This window comes from Triticum urartu, chromosome 6A (assembly GCF_056163025.1).
Source record: "Triticum urartu cultivar PI428250 chromosome 6A, HENAU_Tu73, whole genome shotgun sequence".
NCBI classification, from domain to species: Eukaryota; Viridiplantae; Streptophyta; class Magnoliopsida; order Poales; family Poaceae; genus Triticum; species Triticum urartu.
Genome location: NC_141878.1, coordinates 401,151,258 through 401,169,999, shown reverse-complemented (window position 1 = coordinate 401,169,999; position 18,742 = coordinate 401,151,258). Strand labels below are relative to the sequence as shown.

The 18,742-nt window shown below is 51.6% G+C and overlaps 1 protein-coding gene across 1 annotated transcript in view; it reads right to left on the bottom strand.

Moving 5' to 3' along the window:
* LOC147965399 (uncharacterized) overlaps positions 1 to 18,742 on the bottom strand; it is a 52,667-nt gene that overhangs the window by 26,215 nt on the left and 7,710 nt on the right. The window contains exon 3 of the mRNA XM_087530443.1: positions 7,164 to 17,570. Within this exon, the coding sequence (XP_087386569.1) occupies positions 7,164 to 8,895 (1,732 nt within the window). The 5' untranslated portion in view covers positions 8,896 to 17,570. The remainder of the gene's footprint in view (positions 1 to 7,163; positions 17,571 to 18,742) is intronic.

Sequence of the window (18,742 nt, the reverse complement as noted above, 5' to 3'; positions counted from 1 at the left end):
AAATGTTTTTTTGTTCATAGAAAGTTTTTTGTTCATACATAGAAAAGTTTTATATATGCAAAAGTTACAATTTTAGAAAAGTTTTATAAATCTAGCTAGGAAGGGAAGAAGAAGAAAAAGAAGGATAGGAAAGAAGAAAATAAGAAGAAAGAAAGAAGAAGAGGAGAGGAAGAAGAGGAGAAATAAATAAGAAGAGGAAAAAAAGAAAAAGAAGAGGAAAAGAAGAAAGGAATAGAGGAAAAGAAGAAAAAAATAAAAAATCTATTTTTTTTCTTCTTCTCCTCTATTCCTTTTTTCTTCTCCTCTTTTTTTTTCTTTTTTTCTTCGATCTTCTCCTCTATTCCTTTCTTCTTCTCCTCTTTTTATTTCTTCTTCGTTTTCTTATGTTTTATCGGGTCTGTCATCGTCGATATACCCCTCCTGATAACTTCAACACGAGAGGGGGTCGATATACCCCCTCCCTGATAATATTATTTTCCCATGTACGTATGTCGTGTCGATATAAACTCCCGATAACGTCAACACGTGGGGGGGTCGATATACCCCCTCCCGATAACTTCAACATGAAGGGGGTCGATATACCCCTCCCGATAACTTCAACATGAGGGGGGGTCGATATACCCCCTCCCCGATAATATTATTTTTCCATGTACGTATGTCGTGTCGATATAAACTCCCGATAACTTCAACACATGGGGGGGGGTCGATATACCCCCTCCCGATAACTTCAACACGAGGGGGGTCGATATACCTGTCGTGGTTCTAACTCTGACAGTGATGTAGGGGGGTGAGTATGGAGAGGCGAGATCCTAGCTATGGGGAAGTTGTTACACGCGAGGTTTACGAGTTCAGGCCCTTCTCGGAGGAAGTAATAGCCCTACGTCTCGGGGCCCGGAGGGGGTCGACTGGATTATGCGTGTATAGGTTACAGGGGTGCGAACCCTTCCTACTGAGGAGGGGGTGGCTTATATAGAGTTCGCCGGCCCCCTCCTGCCCTCAGTAATGCAGGGTTTAAAGTACATTTAAGATTGGGCGTTACTGGTAACGCCTCTAATAAAGTGCTATAATGACCATGAAGACTACTTAACGGCTAACCGTTTGCCTACAGAGCGACTGCTGATCTCCTGGCGGTCGAGTGATAGCTTCTTGGTCGAGTGATAGCTTCTTGGTCGAGTGGGATGCCTTCAAGTCGATTGAAAGGTGATTTCTCCCAGGGGGTCCTAGAGTAGGACTCTTGGGTCAGGCCCGTGTCCCTACCCTAGGTACATGTCTTCATCATTAGCCCCCGAATGGATCGAGGTTAGAGTGGGGAAAGAGTTGGAGATCTTTCCGACTGGTTCTTCGGGCTGTGTGAGCGCCTCGTTTCGGGACAATCGTCACGGATGACGTTGCCAACCTTTTTCAGTCGCCTTGATCCATTCCAGGCCTTCCGTCGAGTGAATTTCTTTGTTTGTGCCATACCGAGTGCCGGCTTCTGTTTTTTAGCAAGTTGTTCTGCGGCCCGTGGATGTCGCGGGATTTCGATTTTGGGAAGCGCGCGGGACGGGAGCGGCCGCAGTAATCGGAAGCGATAAAGCGGAAGTTCCTCGATCTCCGCGTCGCCTTTTTCGCCACATACTGCGCGCGCGTCTGTTGCAGGATTTGACTGGATGGCCTGGGCCTACCGGCCAGCCACTCGGGAGCGGCCCCTTATAAGTTGCCGGCTCGGGGTTTCTAAGCCGTGCGCTCTCTTCTGCTTCCTTCTTTCTTTTTTCCTCTCTTCCTTCGCCAGCCCTCCTGCGACCCTCGGCCGTACCCTAGCGCCGCGAGCCCGTGCAAGATCTCCCCGGCGACAATGGTGAAGGGCAAGACCACTGCTTTGGAGCGCGCGAAGAAGGCGGCGGCGGCGGGGAAGGGGAAGAAGTCTTCGCGAGGTGGATCTTCGTCCCGGACCACCCTGCCCAAGGGTTGGATTCAGGGTGATTGGATGCCATCGGTGCTCCGACAGGAAGACCTCGACGACATGGTCGAGGGAGGAGCCATTCCCCACGAGGCCGCGCGTCTCCCGGGGAGGGAGATCGAGCCGCAACCCCGCGACGGTGAGTGCGTGCTCCTCGCCACCCACATCGACCGAGTGTTTTCTCTGCCTCCCCATCCGTTCTTCCGGAGTTTCTTGAATTTCTTCGGAGCACAGCTCCATCACTTTACCCCCAATTCCATAGTCTACCTTGCCGCGTTCATTTCCATGTGCGAGGCTTTCCTGGGTTGCCGTCCGCATTGGGGGCTTTTCAAGCATATCTTCACTTGCCGCTCCCAGTCGGTGAAGAAGGCCAAGTCGAGTGACGAGAAGACGCAAGTTATCCAGTTGTGCGGGGGTCTGGCGATCCAGACGAGGGGGAAGAGCTGTTTCCCCTCTATCACCTTCCCGGAGTCGGTCCGCGGCTGGCAGTCGACCTGGTTCTACTGCCAGGACCAGGCGACCCCCGGGCAGTCGACCGGTCTTCCTCCTTTTTCACTCGACCGAGCCGAGAAGCCTATCTCTCTGAAGGTCACGCCGAAGGAAAGCGCCCAGGTCAAGGTATTGGCGGGTCGACTGGTTGAACTTGTCCGTGAGGGGGTGACTGGGATGGACCTGTTAGAGGTCTTTCTCCAGAGGCGCATCCAACTGCTCCAGGCGCGAGACCATCCGTTGTGGCTGTATTCTGGCCTTGACGACACCACTCGGATCCACCCGGAGGAGGTCACCGATGAGATGCTGGAGGGGTGGTTGTCAAGCATCACGGGGAATAAAGACAACCCCCGAGGAGCCAGAAGGGTGATTCCACTCGACCACTCATATGAAGTGGATCAGGTATGTTTTTGTGTCGGATATCTGATCTTCTGTATTAGTCTTCTTTGTGTAAGTCGACTGACTTTCGTCCTGTCCGTTGTCTTCCAGGCTACCACTGAGATGTACTCGACGCCCAACGGAGCCCAAGGGCCGACCGAGGAAGGCGAGGGGAGCGGAGGCGAGAGCGGGGACGACCAGGTCGAGTGGGAGTCCGACGGTGAGGGAGAGGAGGGCGACGACATCTTCTCCAGTGAAGAGGAGGAGGAAGCTGAACCCTCCCGCCTGGAGGGACGATCCAAGCTCGCCCACGATCCAGCGCAGGAACGTGGCAAGGCAACCGCTCCTGTCGGGCAGTCGTCGAAACGCCCTCGGACTTTTTCTCCTCCGCCGACCGGGAAGGCTCCCAAGCACCCACGAACGGCGCCATCTAAGCCACCCAAGGCCTTGCCCAAGATGAAGATAGTTGTTCCCACCATTTCGGGGTAACCACAACACTTGCTTTCCTTTGTCGACTGTGGACGGATCCTTGGTCGATTCCCTGGGCCAACTGACTAATCTTTTCTGATTTGTAGTGGAGCAACTTCTGAGGTCTCTGCCAGGAACGACGACCAAGAGATGGAGGACGCTGTCACCTCCAACCCTGGTACGATCACTGTCGTCCTGCTTACGAGTCGACTGAAGTGTTGGTCGATTGAATGTTATCCTTGCAGCTCCTCCTCATGTTATCGACCTCCCGGACGACGACGACAACGCACCATTGAGGGTGAAGAGGAAGAAGAAGGTGTTGGCTGGCAAGACTCCGCAATCCACTCCCGCGCCTGAGGCTGCAGTTCGGGATGATGGCGAACCCACTCGGGCTTCCGTGACCTTCGTTGTTCCTTTGACGAGTGCGCAGCCTTCAGCGTCGACTGCAGATCCGTCTTTGCTTTTTGCTGCGTACCCCATCCCTGAGGACCAAGCGGCTGCTGTGAAGGAGGCTGTACGCCAGGCTGGAGTCATGATGGAACAGGTAAAAGTGGCTCGGGAGGCTTGCCAGGCAGCTTACGACGCAAGCTCGGCTCTTCAGAGCAATGTCCAGGTCAGTCAACTTCAACACTTGGTCTGTTTTGGTATGTCCTTTGAAGATTCTCTTTCCCGAAGGTCTTTAAGTTTGTACACCCACTGGGTGTGTGTGTGTGTTTTTGACGAGTGGGGGCACGCTAAGTGCACCCACTAGGTGTAGTCCCCAAGACTACGGTCGGCTGCTGGCAGTCGGCTGTAGTCTTTAAATTGAGTCATAGTTGAGTTTCTTCGCTCTGTCTGATCGGGCCATGTCGAATGGAACGGTATCTAGTCGACTGCGGGCAGTCGACGGCTTTCTCTCTCTTCTTTTTTTTACTAGGTGTAGGCTTATTATCTCTTAGCTGCTCGGAAGCAACTTGTCTTTGACTCGACTTCAGGGGTCGGTCGGGTGGCCTTTGACTCGACTTCGGGGGTCGGTCGGGTGGGATAGGAACCGGTGGGGGCACGCTAAGTGCACCCACTGGGTGTAGTCCCCGAGACTATGGTGGACTGCTGGCAGTCGACCGTAGTCTTAGTGTTTACTGCCTTTGTTGCTTTTTCCTTTTTACTGAAATTGTAACTCCTCCTCTCTGGCTTCAGAAATCTTGTGATCTTGGAGCCCACTTGGCTGACTTGGAGAAGCAGCAAATTCAAATGAAACTTGATCTGGAGCTGGCCAGGACAGAACTGCAGACGGTCAGAGATGGCGCCGCAGGTAAGACGCCTTTGTCAACTGGTTAGTATTTCTTCGCTTTCTCCGACTCAATCATCGTTTTTGTAGAAACACTGAAAGAAGCTCTGGCGAAGAAGGATCAGGACTTGGCTGCTGCCCGCAAGGAGGCTGAAGACAAGACCGCTCTGGCCGCACAGAAACTATCTTCGGTCGACCACTTAGAACAAGAAAATACCAAGCTCAAGACTGCTCTGAATGAAGCCAACAGGGAGTGTTCACGTTGGAAGAAGGAGAACCTCACCCTGAGCGAGAAGCTGGAAGGCCTCGCTCGCGGGAGAAACGACCTGGAGAGCTACTTGGGGGACCTCGCGAAGAAGTTGTACCTCAAGCTTGAAGGTGCGCATTCAGTTCCGACTGGTTTTTGAGTCGACTCATTCTATGAAAATTGTCTTATCCTTGAATCTTGTATGCAGAGCTTTGCCAGAATTTTGAAGAGGAGACCAGTCGAGTGGAGCCGAGCTTGGACCCTGTTAACTCTCTTGTGAAGGACAAGGCCGCAATGAACGTGCTCCGTCTGGAGTCTCATGTTGACGGCGTCGTGGATTACTTGGCTCGACTGAAGGTTGCCATGACGCGGATCGACCCGACACTTTGGCCAGAATCTACGCTCCAGAATGATCTCGAGTCTCTGATGACTCGACTCAATGGAATCTCTGACCGAGTGCAGGAGTGGAAGAAGTCTTCAGCTCGGTGTGGCGCTGACGTGGCTCTGTCCCTGGTCCGCGTCCACTGTAAGGAGGTGCGGGAGGAGAAGCTGGCCACCATCCAAGTCGCCAACACGAGGAAGCACAACTTCCAGGACTTCATGGAGACATTCATTGCTGCTACCCGCATCGCAGACGGGATCGACTTGGATGAGTTCGTCGCCCCTGCCAGTCCTCCTCCTCCTGAGGAATGAAAAAACTTGCCTCGGGATGCCGAGTGTATTTTGTAATCCGTTGAACTCTGCCTTAAATTCGCCTCGGAATGCCGAGTGGAAGTGTAACAGTTTTAACTCTGCCGAGCTGTGGGCTCGAGTACTTTGATCTGAGGTCTCTCGGATCTTTTAGGCTTTATTTGAACTTGATTTGTCGTTGAATCTCTTTGTGGATGACCCGTCGAGTGGGAGGTTTGCTCTCCACTTGGTAGGATTTTTAAACTTAGGCGAGTGCTGACCGCAACTAAGTCTCTTCGTAGGAGAGCTTAGGCGAGTGCTGGACTGCAGCTAAGCCCCCGAGTGGGAGGTTTGCTCTCCACTCGGTAGGATTTTTTAAACTTAAGCGAGCGTTGACCGCAGCTAAGTCTCTTCGTAGGAGAGCTTAGGCCAGTGCTGGACTGCAGCTAAGCCCCCGAGTGGGAGGTTTGCTCTCCACTCGGTAGGATTTTTTAAACATAGGCGAGTGCTGACCGCAGCTAAGTCTCTTCGTAGGAGAGCTTAGGCGAGTGCTGGACTGCAGCTAAGCCCCCGAGTGGGAGGTTTGCTCTCCACTCGGTAGGATTTTTTAAACTTAGGCGAGTGCTGACCGCAGCTAAGTCTCTGCGTAGGAGAACTTAGGCGAGTGCTGGACTGCAGCTAAGCCCCCGAGTGGGAGGTTTGCTCTCCACACGGTAGGATTTTTTAAACTTAGGCGAGTGCTGACCGCAGCTAAGTCTCTTCGTAGGAGAGCTTAGGCGAGTGCTGGACTGCAGCTAAGCCCCCGAGTGGGAGGTTTGCTCTCCACTCGGTAGGATTTTTTAAACTTAGGCGAGTGCTGACCGCAGCTAAGTCGCTTCGTAGGAGAGCTTAGGCGAGTGCTGGACTGTAGCTAAGCCCCCGAGTGGGAGGTTTGCTCTCCACTCGGTAGGATTTTTTAAACTTAGGCGAAACGGGTTCGCGGCTAAGTCGCCCACTGGGGGTTCTCGTATGTAAACAGAAGTGATAGCAATCATTGGAACACTCTTGACTTTGATAAAAATGGACTGCGGAAGTTTCTCTTATTACATCTTTATGGGAAGGAACTTAAGTGTAAAAGGGGCGGAGTAGTTCCGCATTCCAAGCTCGCGGCTCGTTGATCTGGCGATCAACATTGTAGAGGTGATACGCTCCATTGTGGAGGACTCTGGTGATGATGAAGGGGCCTTCCCAAGTAGGAGCAAGCTTGTGAGGTTTCTGTTGATCCACTCGGAGGACCAAATCTCCTTCTTGGAAGGCTCGACTCTTCACATGTCGGGCATGGAATCGACGCAAGTCTTGCTGATAAATGGTCGATCTGATCATGGCCATCTCTCTTTCTTCTTCTAGGAGGTCTACTGCATCTTGCCGAGCCTGTTCTGCTTCGTCTTTGGTGTAAAGCTCGACTCGGGGAGCGTTGTGAAGGAGATCACTTGGCAGAACGGCTTCGGCTCCATAAACAAGAAAGAATGGGGTTCTTCCAGTCGACCGGTTAGGGGTGGTCCTTAATCCCCACAAAACTGACGGAAGCTCGTCGACCCAGGCACCTACTGCGTGCTTGAGATCACGCATTAGCCGAGGCTTTAGTCCTTTGAGGATCAAACCATTTGCCCTTTCAGCTTGTCCATTCGACTGGGGGTGGGCGACTGACGCATAGTCGACACGAGTGCCTTGAGAGGCGCAAAAGGCTCTGAACTGGTCTGAATCGAAGTTTGACCCATTGTCAGTGATGATTCTATGAGGGACTCCATATCTGAACGTTAGTCCTCTGAAGAAACTAATAGCAGTGCTAGCATCGAGGTTCTTGATGGGTTTAGCTTCAATCCACTTGGTAAACTTGTCGACTGCCACAAGCACATGGGTGAATCCGCTCCTGCCTGTTCTCAGAGGGCCGACCATATCCAGTCCCCAGACAGCGAAGGGCCAGACGAGTGGAATGGTCTTCAGGGCTGATGCGGGTTTGTGGGACATGTTGGAGTAGAACTGACATCCCTCACACTTGTCAACTATCTCCTTTGCCATCTCATTCGCTCTTGGCCAGTAAAATCCCGCTCGGTATGCTTTGGCTACAATGGTCCGGGAGGACGCATGGTGACCGCAGGTCCCCGAATGGATCTCATCAAGAATCATCTGACCTTCTTCCGGAGTTATGCACTTCTGACCGATTCTAGTCGCGCTTTCTCTATACAACTGCCCCTTTATGACCGTGAAGGCCTTGGATCGGCGGACGATCCGTCGAGCCTCTTCCTCGTCCTCTGGGAGCTCTTTCCTTAGGATATATGCGATGTATGGTATCGTCCAGTCGGGAGTAATGGCCAAGACTTCCATGATCAGGTCGACCACAGCAGGAACTTCGACTTCAGTCGGATCTGTGGCACTTTTCGGTTGTGGGGCTTCTTCTGTGAAAGGATCCTCCTGGACTGACGGCGAGCGGATGTGCTCCAAAAACACATTGCTGGGAATGGCTTCTCTCTTGGAGCCTATCTTTGCCAGATCATCGGCTGCTTGATTTTTGAGTCGGGGGATGTGATGAAGCTCTAACCCCTCGAATTTCTTTTCTAGCTTTCTCACTGCATTGCAATAACCAGTCATAGCTGGACTTCTGACGTCCCACTCCTTCATCACCTGATTAACCACCAAATCTGAGTCGCCATAGACCATGAGGCGACGGACGCCGAGTGAAATGGCCATGCGCAACCCATACAAAAGTGCTTCATACTCTGCTTCATTTTTGGAGGAATCGAAGTGAATCTGGAGAACATATCTGAGCTTATCTCCTCGGGGGGAGACTAGAACTACCCCAGCACCGGAACCATTCAGCATCTTAGATCCATCGAAGAACATGGTCCAGTGCTCCGAGTGAACTTGAGTCGGAAGCTGCTGTTCAATCCACTCGGCGACGAAATCTGCGATCGCTTGGGAATTAATAGCCTTCTTTGCTTCAAACCTGATATCTAAGGGAAGGAGTTCAATCGCCCACTTGGCCACTCGACCAGTTGCATCTCTGTTATGCAGTATCTCTGACAGTGGGGCGTCGCTGACGACTGTAATGGAGTGGTCAGAGAAGTAATGTGCAACCTTCTTCGTGGTCATGTAAATCCCATATACAAGCTTCTGGTAGTGAGGGTATCTTTGTTTTGAAGGAGTTAAAACTTCAGACAGATAATAGACTGGGCGCTGAACTCTAAAGGCCTTTCCTTCTTCTTCCCGCTCGACCGTGAGTACTGTACTGACAACTTGTCCTGTGGCCGCAATGTACAGCAGCAAAGGCTCTTTGCTGGTTGGGGCAGCAAGCACCGGCTGGGTGGAGAGCAGAGCTTTGAGTTCTGCAAACGCTGCGTCAGCTTCTGGAGTCCACTCGAACTTGTCGTCGAGGTCTTCGTGTCGGAGCACCGATGGCATCCAATCACCCTGAATCCAACCCTTGGGCAGGGTGGTCCGGGACGAAGATCCACCTTGGAATACTTCTTCATCAGTCGGTAGAGAGGCAATGCCTTTTCACCGAGGCGAGAAATGAATCGACTCAAAGCGGCCAAGCAACCTGTAAGCTTTTGGACATCGTGCACGCGCACAGGACGCTTCATCCGAAGTATGGTGCCAATTTTCTCAGGATTGGCGTCGATCCCTCGTTCGGAAACGAGAAAACCGAGTAACTTTCCGCGTGGAACTCCGAATGTGCATTTTGATGGATTGAGCTTGATATCATACCTCCTGAGGTTGGCAAAAGTTTCGGCAAGGTTAGCTCGCAGGTCGGAACCTTTGCGTGACTTGACCACAATATCATCCATGTATGCCTCCACATTCCGACTGATTTGAGTGAGTAAACACTTTTGAATCATTCTCATGAACGTGGCTCCGGCGTTTTTGAGGCCGAACGGCATAGTGACATAACAGAAGCATCCGAATGGGGTGATGAAAGCTGTTTTGATTTCGTCGGGTCCATACAGACGGATCTGATGGTATCCGGAATAAGCATCTAGAAAAGACAATCTCTCGCACCCCGCAGTCGAGTCGACTATTTGGTCGATGCGAGGGAGAGGAAAATGATCTTTCGGGCAGGCCCGATTGATATGTTTGAAATCAATGCACATGCGAAGTGACTTGTCCTTCTTGGGGACCATGACGACATTGGCGAGCCACTCGGAGTGGTAAATTTCTCGGATGAACTCTGCTGCTAAGAGCCGAGCCACCTCCTCGCCAATGGCTTGCTTCTTCTGGACGGCGGACCGCCGAAGATGTTCCTTCACAGGCTTGAATTTTGGGTCGACCCGTAGACGGTGCTCAGCCAGCCCCCTGGGAACTCCAGGCATGTCGGAGGGTTTCCATGCGAAGATGTCCCAGTTCTCACGGAGGAGCTGGATGAGTGCTTCCTCCTATTTGGAGTCAAGCGTCGTTGAGATGTGAGTCGGGGCAGCATCGGGGTCGGTCAGGTGAACGTTGACTGTTTTTGTTTCACCGGACGACTGAAAAGTTGATTCTGAAGTAGGCTTCTTGGCTCATAGCAACTCGCTTGGGTCGGCAGTCTTTTGGTACTCTTGCAGCTCGACCACTGCCATCTGAGCATCTGCAATCTTTGAGCCCTTCTGAAAGCACTCTTCCGCCTTCTTCCGATTGCCTGTGATAGTGATCACACCTTTGGGGCCAGGCATCTTCAGTTTGAGGTACACGTAACATGGCCGGGCCATGAAGCGTGCGTAAGCTGGCCTGCCCAAAATGGCGTGATAAGCACTTTGGAAGTCCACGACCTCGAATGTCAATTTTTCCTTGCGGTAATTCTTTGATTCACCGAAAACCACATCAAGAGCGATCTGGCCGAGTGATTGGGCTTTCTTCCCAGGAATGACTCCATGGAAACTCATGTTACTGGTGCTGAGTCTGGACATCGGAATGCCCATTCCTTTCAATGTTTCAGCATATAGTATGTTCAGGCCACTGCCTCCATCCATCAGGACTTTAGTCAGTCGAGTGCCTTCAACAATTGGGTCGACCACCAAAGCTTGCCTCCCAGGGGTGGCAATGTGCATCGGGTGATCAGACTGATCGAATGTGATGGCAGTCTGGGACCACTTCAGGTAACTGGGTGTTGCCGGGGCAACCATGTTCACCTCTCGGTTAATGACTTTCAGTCGACTTTTGCTTTCGACATCGGCAAAAATCATCAGGGTGGAATTGACTTGGGGGTATCCATCGTCACTGTCTTCCTTATCCTCGATTCTGTCCGACTCTTTTTCCTTGTCCTTGGACTGTTTTCCTTGGAACTGCTGGATCAGGAGCCGGCACTGTCGAGTGGTATGCTTTGGGTAAATGAAATTACCCTCTTCATCCTTCTTGGTGTGGATGTGACATGGCAGATCCAAAACATCGTTTCCATCTTGATCCTTGACTTTTTTGGGCTTCCAGGTGCCGTTGGGTTTTCCCTTGAAGCTTCCCTGGGCTACGGCCAGGGCCTTCCCAGGAGCGGCCGGTTCGGCCTTCCGCTTCTGCTTCCGACTGGAATTGCCTCCAGTTTCCTGGGCGACTGCTTTCTGCTTGCCACTCCGGAGTCGATCTTCGTCTTCTCCGTTAGCATACTTGGTGGCAATCTCCATCATCCGATTCAGAGACATCTCTCCAGTTCGACCGAACTTCAGATTCAATTCTCTGTATTTAACACCTTCCTTGAAGGCACAAACCGCTTGATGGTCTGGCACGTTCTCAACCGAGTGATGCACTGTGATCCACCTCTGGATGTATTCCCTCAGAGTTTCATTCGGCTTCTGCACGCAAGACCGCAGCTCGGTTAGGCATGCGGGTCGCTTGCATGTTCCTTCAAAGGTTGTGATAAACACTCGGGAGAGGTCCTCCCAAGTGTAAATGCTGCTGGGTGCCAACTGATTTAGCCATGCTCTGGCCGAGCCCTCTAACATGAGAGGCAAATGCTTCATGGCCACCTCGTCATTGCCACCGCCAATCTGTACAGCCACTCGGTAATCTTCGAGCCAGGTGTCAGGCTTAGATTCACCGGTGAACTTGCCGATTCCAGTCGCCAACCTGAAATTGGGAGGTATCACTGCGGCTCTGATGGCTCGACTGAAACACTCTGGCCCTGAAGTGCGTACTCTACTGCTGGCAGGAGCATCTCTGTTGTGGCCTTCTCGATGAGCTCTGTTCCTGTTAACCAAACCTTGAACGAGGATGGATCTCGCATCAAAGCCTGGGTCTCTGGGGTCGACTAGAATCCTCTGCCCAACGCTATGAGGGCGTCTGTCATCTTACCGTTGAGGTGCATATGACCCACTCCTCGGGGGAGGGGTTGGCACTCGACGTCGATCATCACGGTCGAATCGGTGATCATACTGCTCATTCCTCCTGTACTGATCATGCTGGCCACCACGTCCCTCACGCCTCGGGGGCGATCTCGGGCTGTGAGCTGACTCGACTGTATCTGTTGCGACAGGCCGACTGTGGATCCTATTCCGCGATTGAGAGACAGCGGAATTCTGGTCTCCCGCCGCCTGGAGCAATGCTCTGATCTGTAACAAGCCCCTGCCAGCCTCCGACTGGGAGGGCTGAATCGATTCTGCTATACGGGCCGCGGCGGCCAGATTCTGAACTGGGGTTCGATATACCTGCGTCGGCGGGAAGAGCTGGCGTCGACTAGACTCGGGAGCCCGCTGACGCGCTTGCTCGTCGAGTGCTCGCTGGAGATTCTCCAGTCGAGTGCGCTCGGCCAAGTTGGCCAAACGCGCGTCCTCCAAGGCCCGGGCCTCGGGGGTCTCTCCGACGATAGGAGTGCGGAGCGCGTCCATGTTCCGGCGGCGAGGCTCCTCTCGCTGCAATGACGTGAGAGGTTCGGGGTGATATTCGTCGTGGGGATGCGACGGATCGCCACCACCCGCGCCTCCGTCAGTGCAAGGGAAACCAGGGGGACTGTGTGTCCCATCGACCGCCAGAACCTCAGCCGCTGTATCGCTGCTGTCGCACTCGGATGCGGTCTCCACGGAGCCAGTCGACAGATCGAACAGGCCGTAGAGGGATTCGACGGGCTCGATGGCCGCGACTTGCGGGGCTGCCGATTGGCTGGCCACGGCGTGCCTCACCCACCGCTGAAGTCTTGACCGACCGGAGCGCTTGCGCTGGTGGGAGACATGGTGGGGAGACGATACGGGGGCCGACCCATATTGGGTCGATGGTTGCCGCAGGAGGAGGACGCGAACGCATGCGCGGAAATGTGTCGCACCGCGGGCGGGGAGCGCGTCGATGTCGAGCGGCGCCTCCTGAAGCCAGGCAGAGTCGTCGACGATGAAGGTGAACGCGCCGAGACGGATCTCGCGGCCCTCCACCAAAACTCCGCAAGAAAACATGATCAAAGGGATCAAGAAAAATCACAACTTCTCCAACTAAGCGCTAAGATTCTTGCCCCACGGTGGGCGCCAACTATCGTGGTTCTAACTCTGATAGTGATGTAGGGGGGTGAGTATGGAGAGGCGAGATCCTAGCTATGGGGAAGTTGTTACACGCGAGGTTTACGAGTTCAGGCCCTTCTCGGAGGAAGTAATAGCCCTACGTCTCAGGGCCCGGAGGCGGTCGACTGGATTATGCGTGTATAGGTTACAGGGGTGCGAACCCTTCCTACTGAGGAGGGGGGTGGCTTATATAGAGTTCGCCGGCCCCCTCCTGCCCTCAGTAATGCAGGGTTTAAAGTACATTTAATATTGGGCGTTACTGGTAACGCCTCTAATAAAGTGCTATAATGACCATGAAGACTACTTAACGGCTGACCGTTTGCCTACAGAGCGACTGCTGATCTCCTGGCGGTCAAGTGATAGCTTCTTGGTCGAGTGATAGCTTCTTGGTCGAGTGGGATGCCTTCAAGTCGATTGAAAGGTGATTTCTCCCAGGGGTGTCCTAGAGTAGGACTCTTGGGTCAGGCCCGTGTCCCTACCCTAGGTACATGTCTTCATCAATACCCCCTCCCGATAACTTCAACACGTGGGGGGGTTGACCTACCCCCTTCCCGATAACATTATTTTCTCATGTATGTATGTCATCGTTGTCGATATAACCCCCTCCCGGATAACTTCGACCGTGATGACTTATACCACGGGAGCACCCCCCGGCCCTCTCACTCGACCTAAACTCTCAAGGACACCCAAACCCTAGAAAAAACGATGTCGGTCTCCTACCCCCTCCCGCCGCGCCCATACCCTTGAAGCGTTGCCGAGGCCACCCCAAACCCGGAATAAGCTAGGTCTACGTTTGCCACTAATATATCCACATGCTGTCATGTTTGTGTAATAATTTCCATGTTGTAATATTTGCAGAAACAATGGAGTTCGGATGAGACGAGGAACAAGAACAGGTGTTGGGGGACATAATCTTAGCCGGACATGATGTCATGTCGTATCTTAACGACAATGATGGTCTGGAAGCAGAACAGGGTGAAGAAGAAGCAGGCTACGGTGATCGAAGAATGGAGGAGGAAACACATGATTATGATGGCTCCAGTGACCCAATGCTGGTGCAAGAAGGAGCCCGTGGTGACGGCTCCGGTGACCGAACAGAGTCCGGCCAGGTAAATATATTAGTTAAGCTTGTGATGACTAGCTAATTGATGCATTCATTGTTTTGGTATGTACACATATTAATTAACTCTCATCTAATTCTTCTTTTTTCTAGCCCTCCGGATCAAGCACAACTTCGGTAAAGAGACGAGGCATGAAGAAAAAGTTGCGCTCGGATGAAAGGTTTGAGATCACAGAAATCGCGCGCAATGGCATGCCGATTGAACCCATCCGGACAAAAGGAAGCATTTTCTGCTCAGTGCAGGGTCCGATCAGCATCCAACAATGGTATAAGCCTAAGAACGAAGACCCTGAGGTGTCTTATGTCAATGATATGCAGAAAAATGATCTTTGGACTGAGCTGAAGGCAAATTTCACCCTACCGCCAGAGGAGGGTCCAGAGAAGCCAGTTAAAGAGCAATTAATCAAGTCTCATGCTCTTAAGAAGATGGCAGAGCTATTCAGGAGGTGAAAGAATGAGCTGAAAACGTTTGTCGACAACGAAGAGACACCAGAATTCATCGGCAGATATGAGAAGATCAGAGTTCACTGGCCCACATTTGTGGCCTACAAGACAACGGAAAAGAGTAAGAAGATGTCGGCGACAAACAAGAAAAATGCTGCAAAGAAGAAGCTTCATCATTGGACGGGGTCAGGTGGCTACCTCAAAGCCCGGCCTAAGTGGGCCAAGGCTGAGAATGATCTGCTTGATAAAGGGATCGAACCAGAGACAATGAACTGGCCAGACCATTGCCGGACTTGGTTCTTCGGGGCTGGCGGAACCGTGGACCCTGTATCAGGGAAATGTGTTTGGATGAACGAGCAAATGAACATACCAGTCAAGAAGCTAAAGCACTATATCGATGCAGCGCAGCAAGGGACGTTCGTTCCAGACAAAGAGAATGACGAGCTCACAATGGCCCTCGGGAATCATGAGCACCCTGGACGGACACGAGGCACGCCAGGCTCCATTCCGTGGAGGGCTGGGTTTCTGGATGCAGGCGGTTACAAATGCCAGGAGAGGGGAAAAAAGTGCAGCAGACCCAAATGCAGGCGCGGCACGCAAGGGTACAAGCGATAAAGGAACGAGAAGCAAATCGCAGCAAGAACTGCCGAAGCTTCCCCCGAAGCTACCCCGCCATCTCAGCGCAGAAGCAGTGTGGCTTCCACTGAGCTGCTTCAGCCGGAGCATGTCTTGACGGCTCCTGCCAGCTATCCCGTGGATGCTATCACGGAGTCTCAAAATTGTCACCTTATGACGCAATGGATGAATTTGAAGGTCAAGGCGGCTGTTGGCTCTGTTTTTTCTACTGAACCCGACGCAACTTTTCACTGCCGGCCGATTCCAGAAGGATATGCTAGGGTGATGGTGGATGAAATAACGGAGGGATTTGAGGACCTCTAGCTTGACCACTTACCGGTGAAGGGGAGACTCGGCTGGGTTCTGCTCTGAAGACTCCATGCCTATGGCGGAAGGAGCTCATCAACCTTCCGAACTGGACGCCTCTGCCTCCTCCTCCTCCTCCTCCGGCGAGTCAGGGCACTCCGCCTCCTCCACCGCCTCCTCCTCCGGCGAGTGACGATCAGGGCACTCGGCCTCCTTCTCCGGCACGTGGCGGCACTCCGCCTCCTCCACCGCCTCCTCCTCCGGCAAGTGACGATCAGGGCACTCGGCCTCCTTCTCCAGCGCGTGACGGCACTCCGCCTCCTTCTCCGCCTGCGCCGGCGCGCCCGGGCAGCCAGCCTCCTCCTCCGCCTCGTCAGCAAGGGCGGAAGAGACCCACCGCCGCTCCGGCTGCTCCGGCGCGTCGTAGTCCTTCTCCTCCGCCTCGTAAGCAAGGAAAGAAGACAGTCGCAGCTGCTCCGTCTGCTCTGCCGGCGTCTAGCGGTACAACCAGAGGCGGGAGGCAATACAGATTCGGTCCTTCTCTGAAGACTCCAGAGAAGTTGCCATACGAGATTACCCCAGAGGAGAACGCCGACATCGCGCGAGCCGAAGTGAGGAACTTCTTTGAAGAGGTGAAAGCAAAGAAACATCCACCTCCGGAGGAGAAGGTAGATCCGAAAGCGAAGTGCACTCTGGCTGCCCTGAAAAAACCAGCAAAGTCTCCGCCGAAAGGAAACTATGAGCGCATTATTGAAAAGTCATTTGTCGAAGAGGAGCGGTCGGGAAGTACTGTCAGTGACCAAAGGTTAAAAGAACGATGAGCTGGGAAAAAAATTCCCCAGCTCGGCGAACAAGCGAACCAAGCGTGCCCCCCACTCAAGGTGCCTATTAATGATCCGAGGATGGTGCCCGGTTATAGCAATCTTGGAGATTACCTGCCTGACAATGTACATTATGAGTTATTGGAGGTGGAGGAACACAGATACGAGTACGGGAAGCCTCGCGAAGCGCACTCTGGCTGCCCTGACAAAACCAACCAAGTCTCCGCCGAAAGGCAACTATGATCGCATTATTGAAAAGGAATTTGCCGAAGCGGAGCGGTCGGGAAGTACTGTCAGTGATCAAATGCTGAAAGAACGACGAGCTGGGAAACAAATTGCCCATCTCGGCGAACAAGTGAAGCAATCATGCCCCCTGCTCAAGGTGCCTAGCGACATCGTCGCTAATGATCCGAGGATGGTGCCCGGTTGTAGCAATCTTGGAGATTACCTGCCCGACGATGTACATTATGATTTCGTGGAGGTGCAGATACAAAGATACGAGTACGGGAAGCCTCTCGTCAAAGATGAAAGATCTCTAACAACGATGATGCGAAGATTCCATGATTGGTACATGAAAACCTGCAGAGAGTCTGGGGGGAGGAATACTTTGCCGCTGAGAGTTAGAGATGAGCATGATCTCGTTGGAATTGAACTGTTGAATGTTCCATTTGAGTTCTTCCAGTTTTTCAATCAAAAGGCCCTCGATAAAGCAACGGTCACTTGCTACTGTTTGTAAGTAGTACTACTTCTGTCATTAAGTCTCTCTATATAGGTCAACTCTTTCATTGCATGTATTTATAATTATCCTTATTATATTATGCAGATTGAAGATCGCCGAATTGAAGAAAAGACAAATCGATGATATTGGGTTCATTAACACAAATCTCATAGATACAATTGAGGTTAAATATCGTGCCGACGATGCCGAGGCCAACTTGCTACAATCGTTGGTAATAAATGAAAACAAAGATACAATATTCTTTCCTTACAACTTCAAGTGAGTGTTACTGTCTTGTGCATATTCGGTTTCCCTTATTAGTTCAGGTTATAGTAATGTAATTGATGAGTTATGCATGCGTGCGCAGCTTCCATTATATTCTCCTAGAGATTAAGCTTGAGCAGGACTAGTAACCGTCTTAGACTCGAGACGAAAAGATCCCCAGGACTATGCGGACATGACTCAAATGCTCGAGAAGTAAGTTAAATTGATCATTATCCACCATATCAGCAACTTTGTTCATTTCCTGATATATCAAGTAATTGTTTTCTTTGTCTGGCTGGGTTTGGAGAAAATTCACCAAAAAAGCTCCGGGACTGCCGAAGAAGCTGCAATTTAGACACCCGAAAGTAAGTACTATATAGTAACATATTCCACGCATCTCCTAGTGATTCAAGCGCTAATTTCATCAATACCATTTGACATGCTTGCTTATCAGTTTGATTGACCTCTATTTCTTGTAAAGTGGTTGTGGCAGGAATAAGGGAATGATTTCTGTGGATACTACGTTTGCGAGTCCATCCGCCACACAACCTGTGAACGAGGGTACTCTAACGAACAATATGAAGTGTGTAAGCAATAATATTCACAATTTTATTTTATTACCATCATTTGTGTTGAGTTTCATTTATTCATATATATATATGTATGTGTGTGTGTTGACCCCCTTCTTCAAATTTGATCTTTCGAATGCGGGATAAACTCCTAGCACCACATCACCACATCGTATGCGAGCAATTCAAGAGGAATTCACGACATTCTTCCTTGACCACGTGATCGCTAAAGATGAAGAATACTATATGGATCATGTGTTCGTATATAATTAGGAGATTATATTGTAAGAGATAATTATTGTATATATGTAGCCGGTAGTGTCGGATAGATATACGAGAACTTGTTGTTCGACCAATCTCTTCGAGAAGGAGAGGTGGTTGATATCACTTCTCTCTGTATGCATATATGTTCATGACGATCTTCTGTTTTCTTCGTTTGCTTACTAGCTAGCTAGCGTGTCTAGTCCTCTCTATACATATATAGTACGTAGCGTCGACCAAGCACGGACATAAGAGAGGACACTTCTCTCTATTAATTAGCTAGCTAACACAATATATGAAACACTAAATTAACCTTCCAAAACCCCCAACCCCCCCTTCAAAAAAACCAAAAACCTCAGCCCCTGAAATGCTGACGCGTGGATGCCTATTGGTCCCGGTTGGTGCCACCAACTGGGACCAAAAGAAAAAAAACAAAAATCTCAGCCCCTGAAATGCTGATGCATGGATGCCTATTGGTCCCGGTTGGTGCCACCAACCGGGACCAAAGGCCCTCCTGCCTGGGCTTGGCGCACCGGCCACGTGGAGGCCCATCTGTCCCGGTTCCTGTTTGAACCGGTACTAAAGGGCCAGGGCATTAGTAACGACCCTTTAGTCCCGATTCAAAAACCGGGACAAAAGGCCCTTACCAACCGGGACAGAAGACCATTTTTCTACTAGTGTAATTC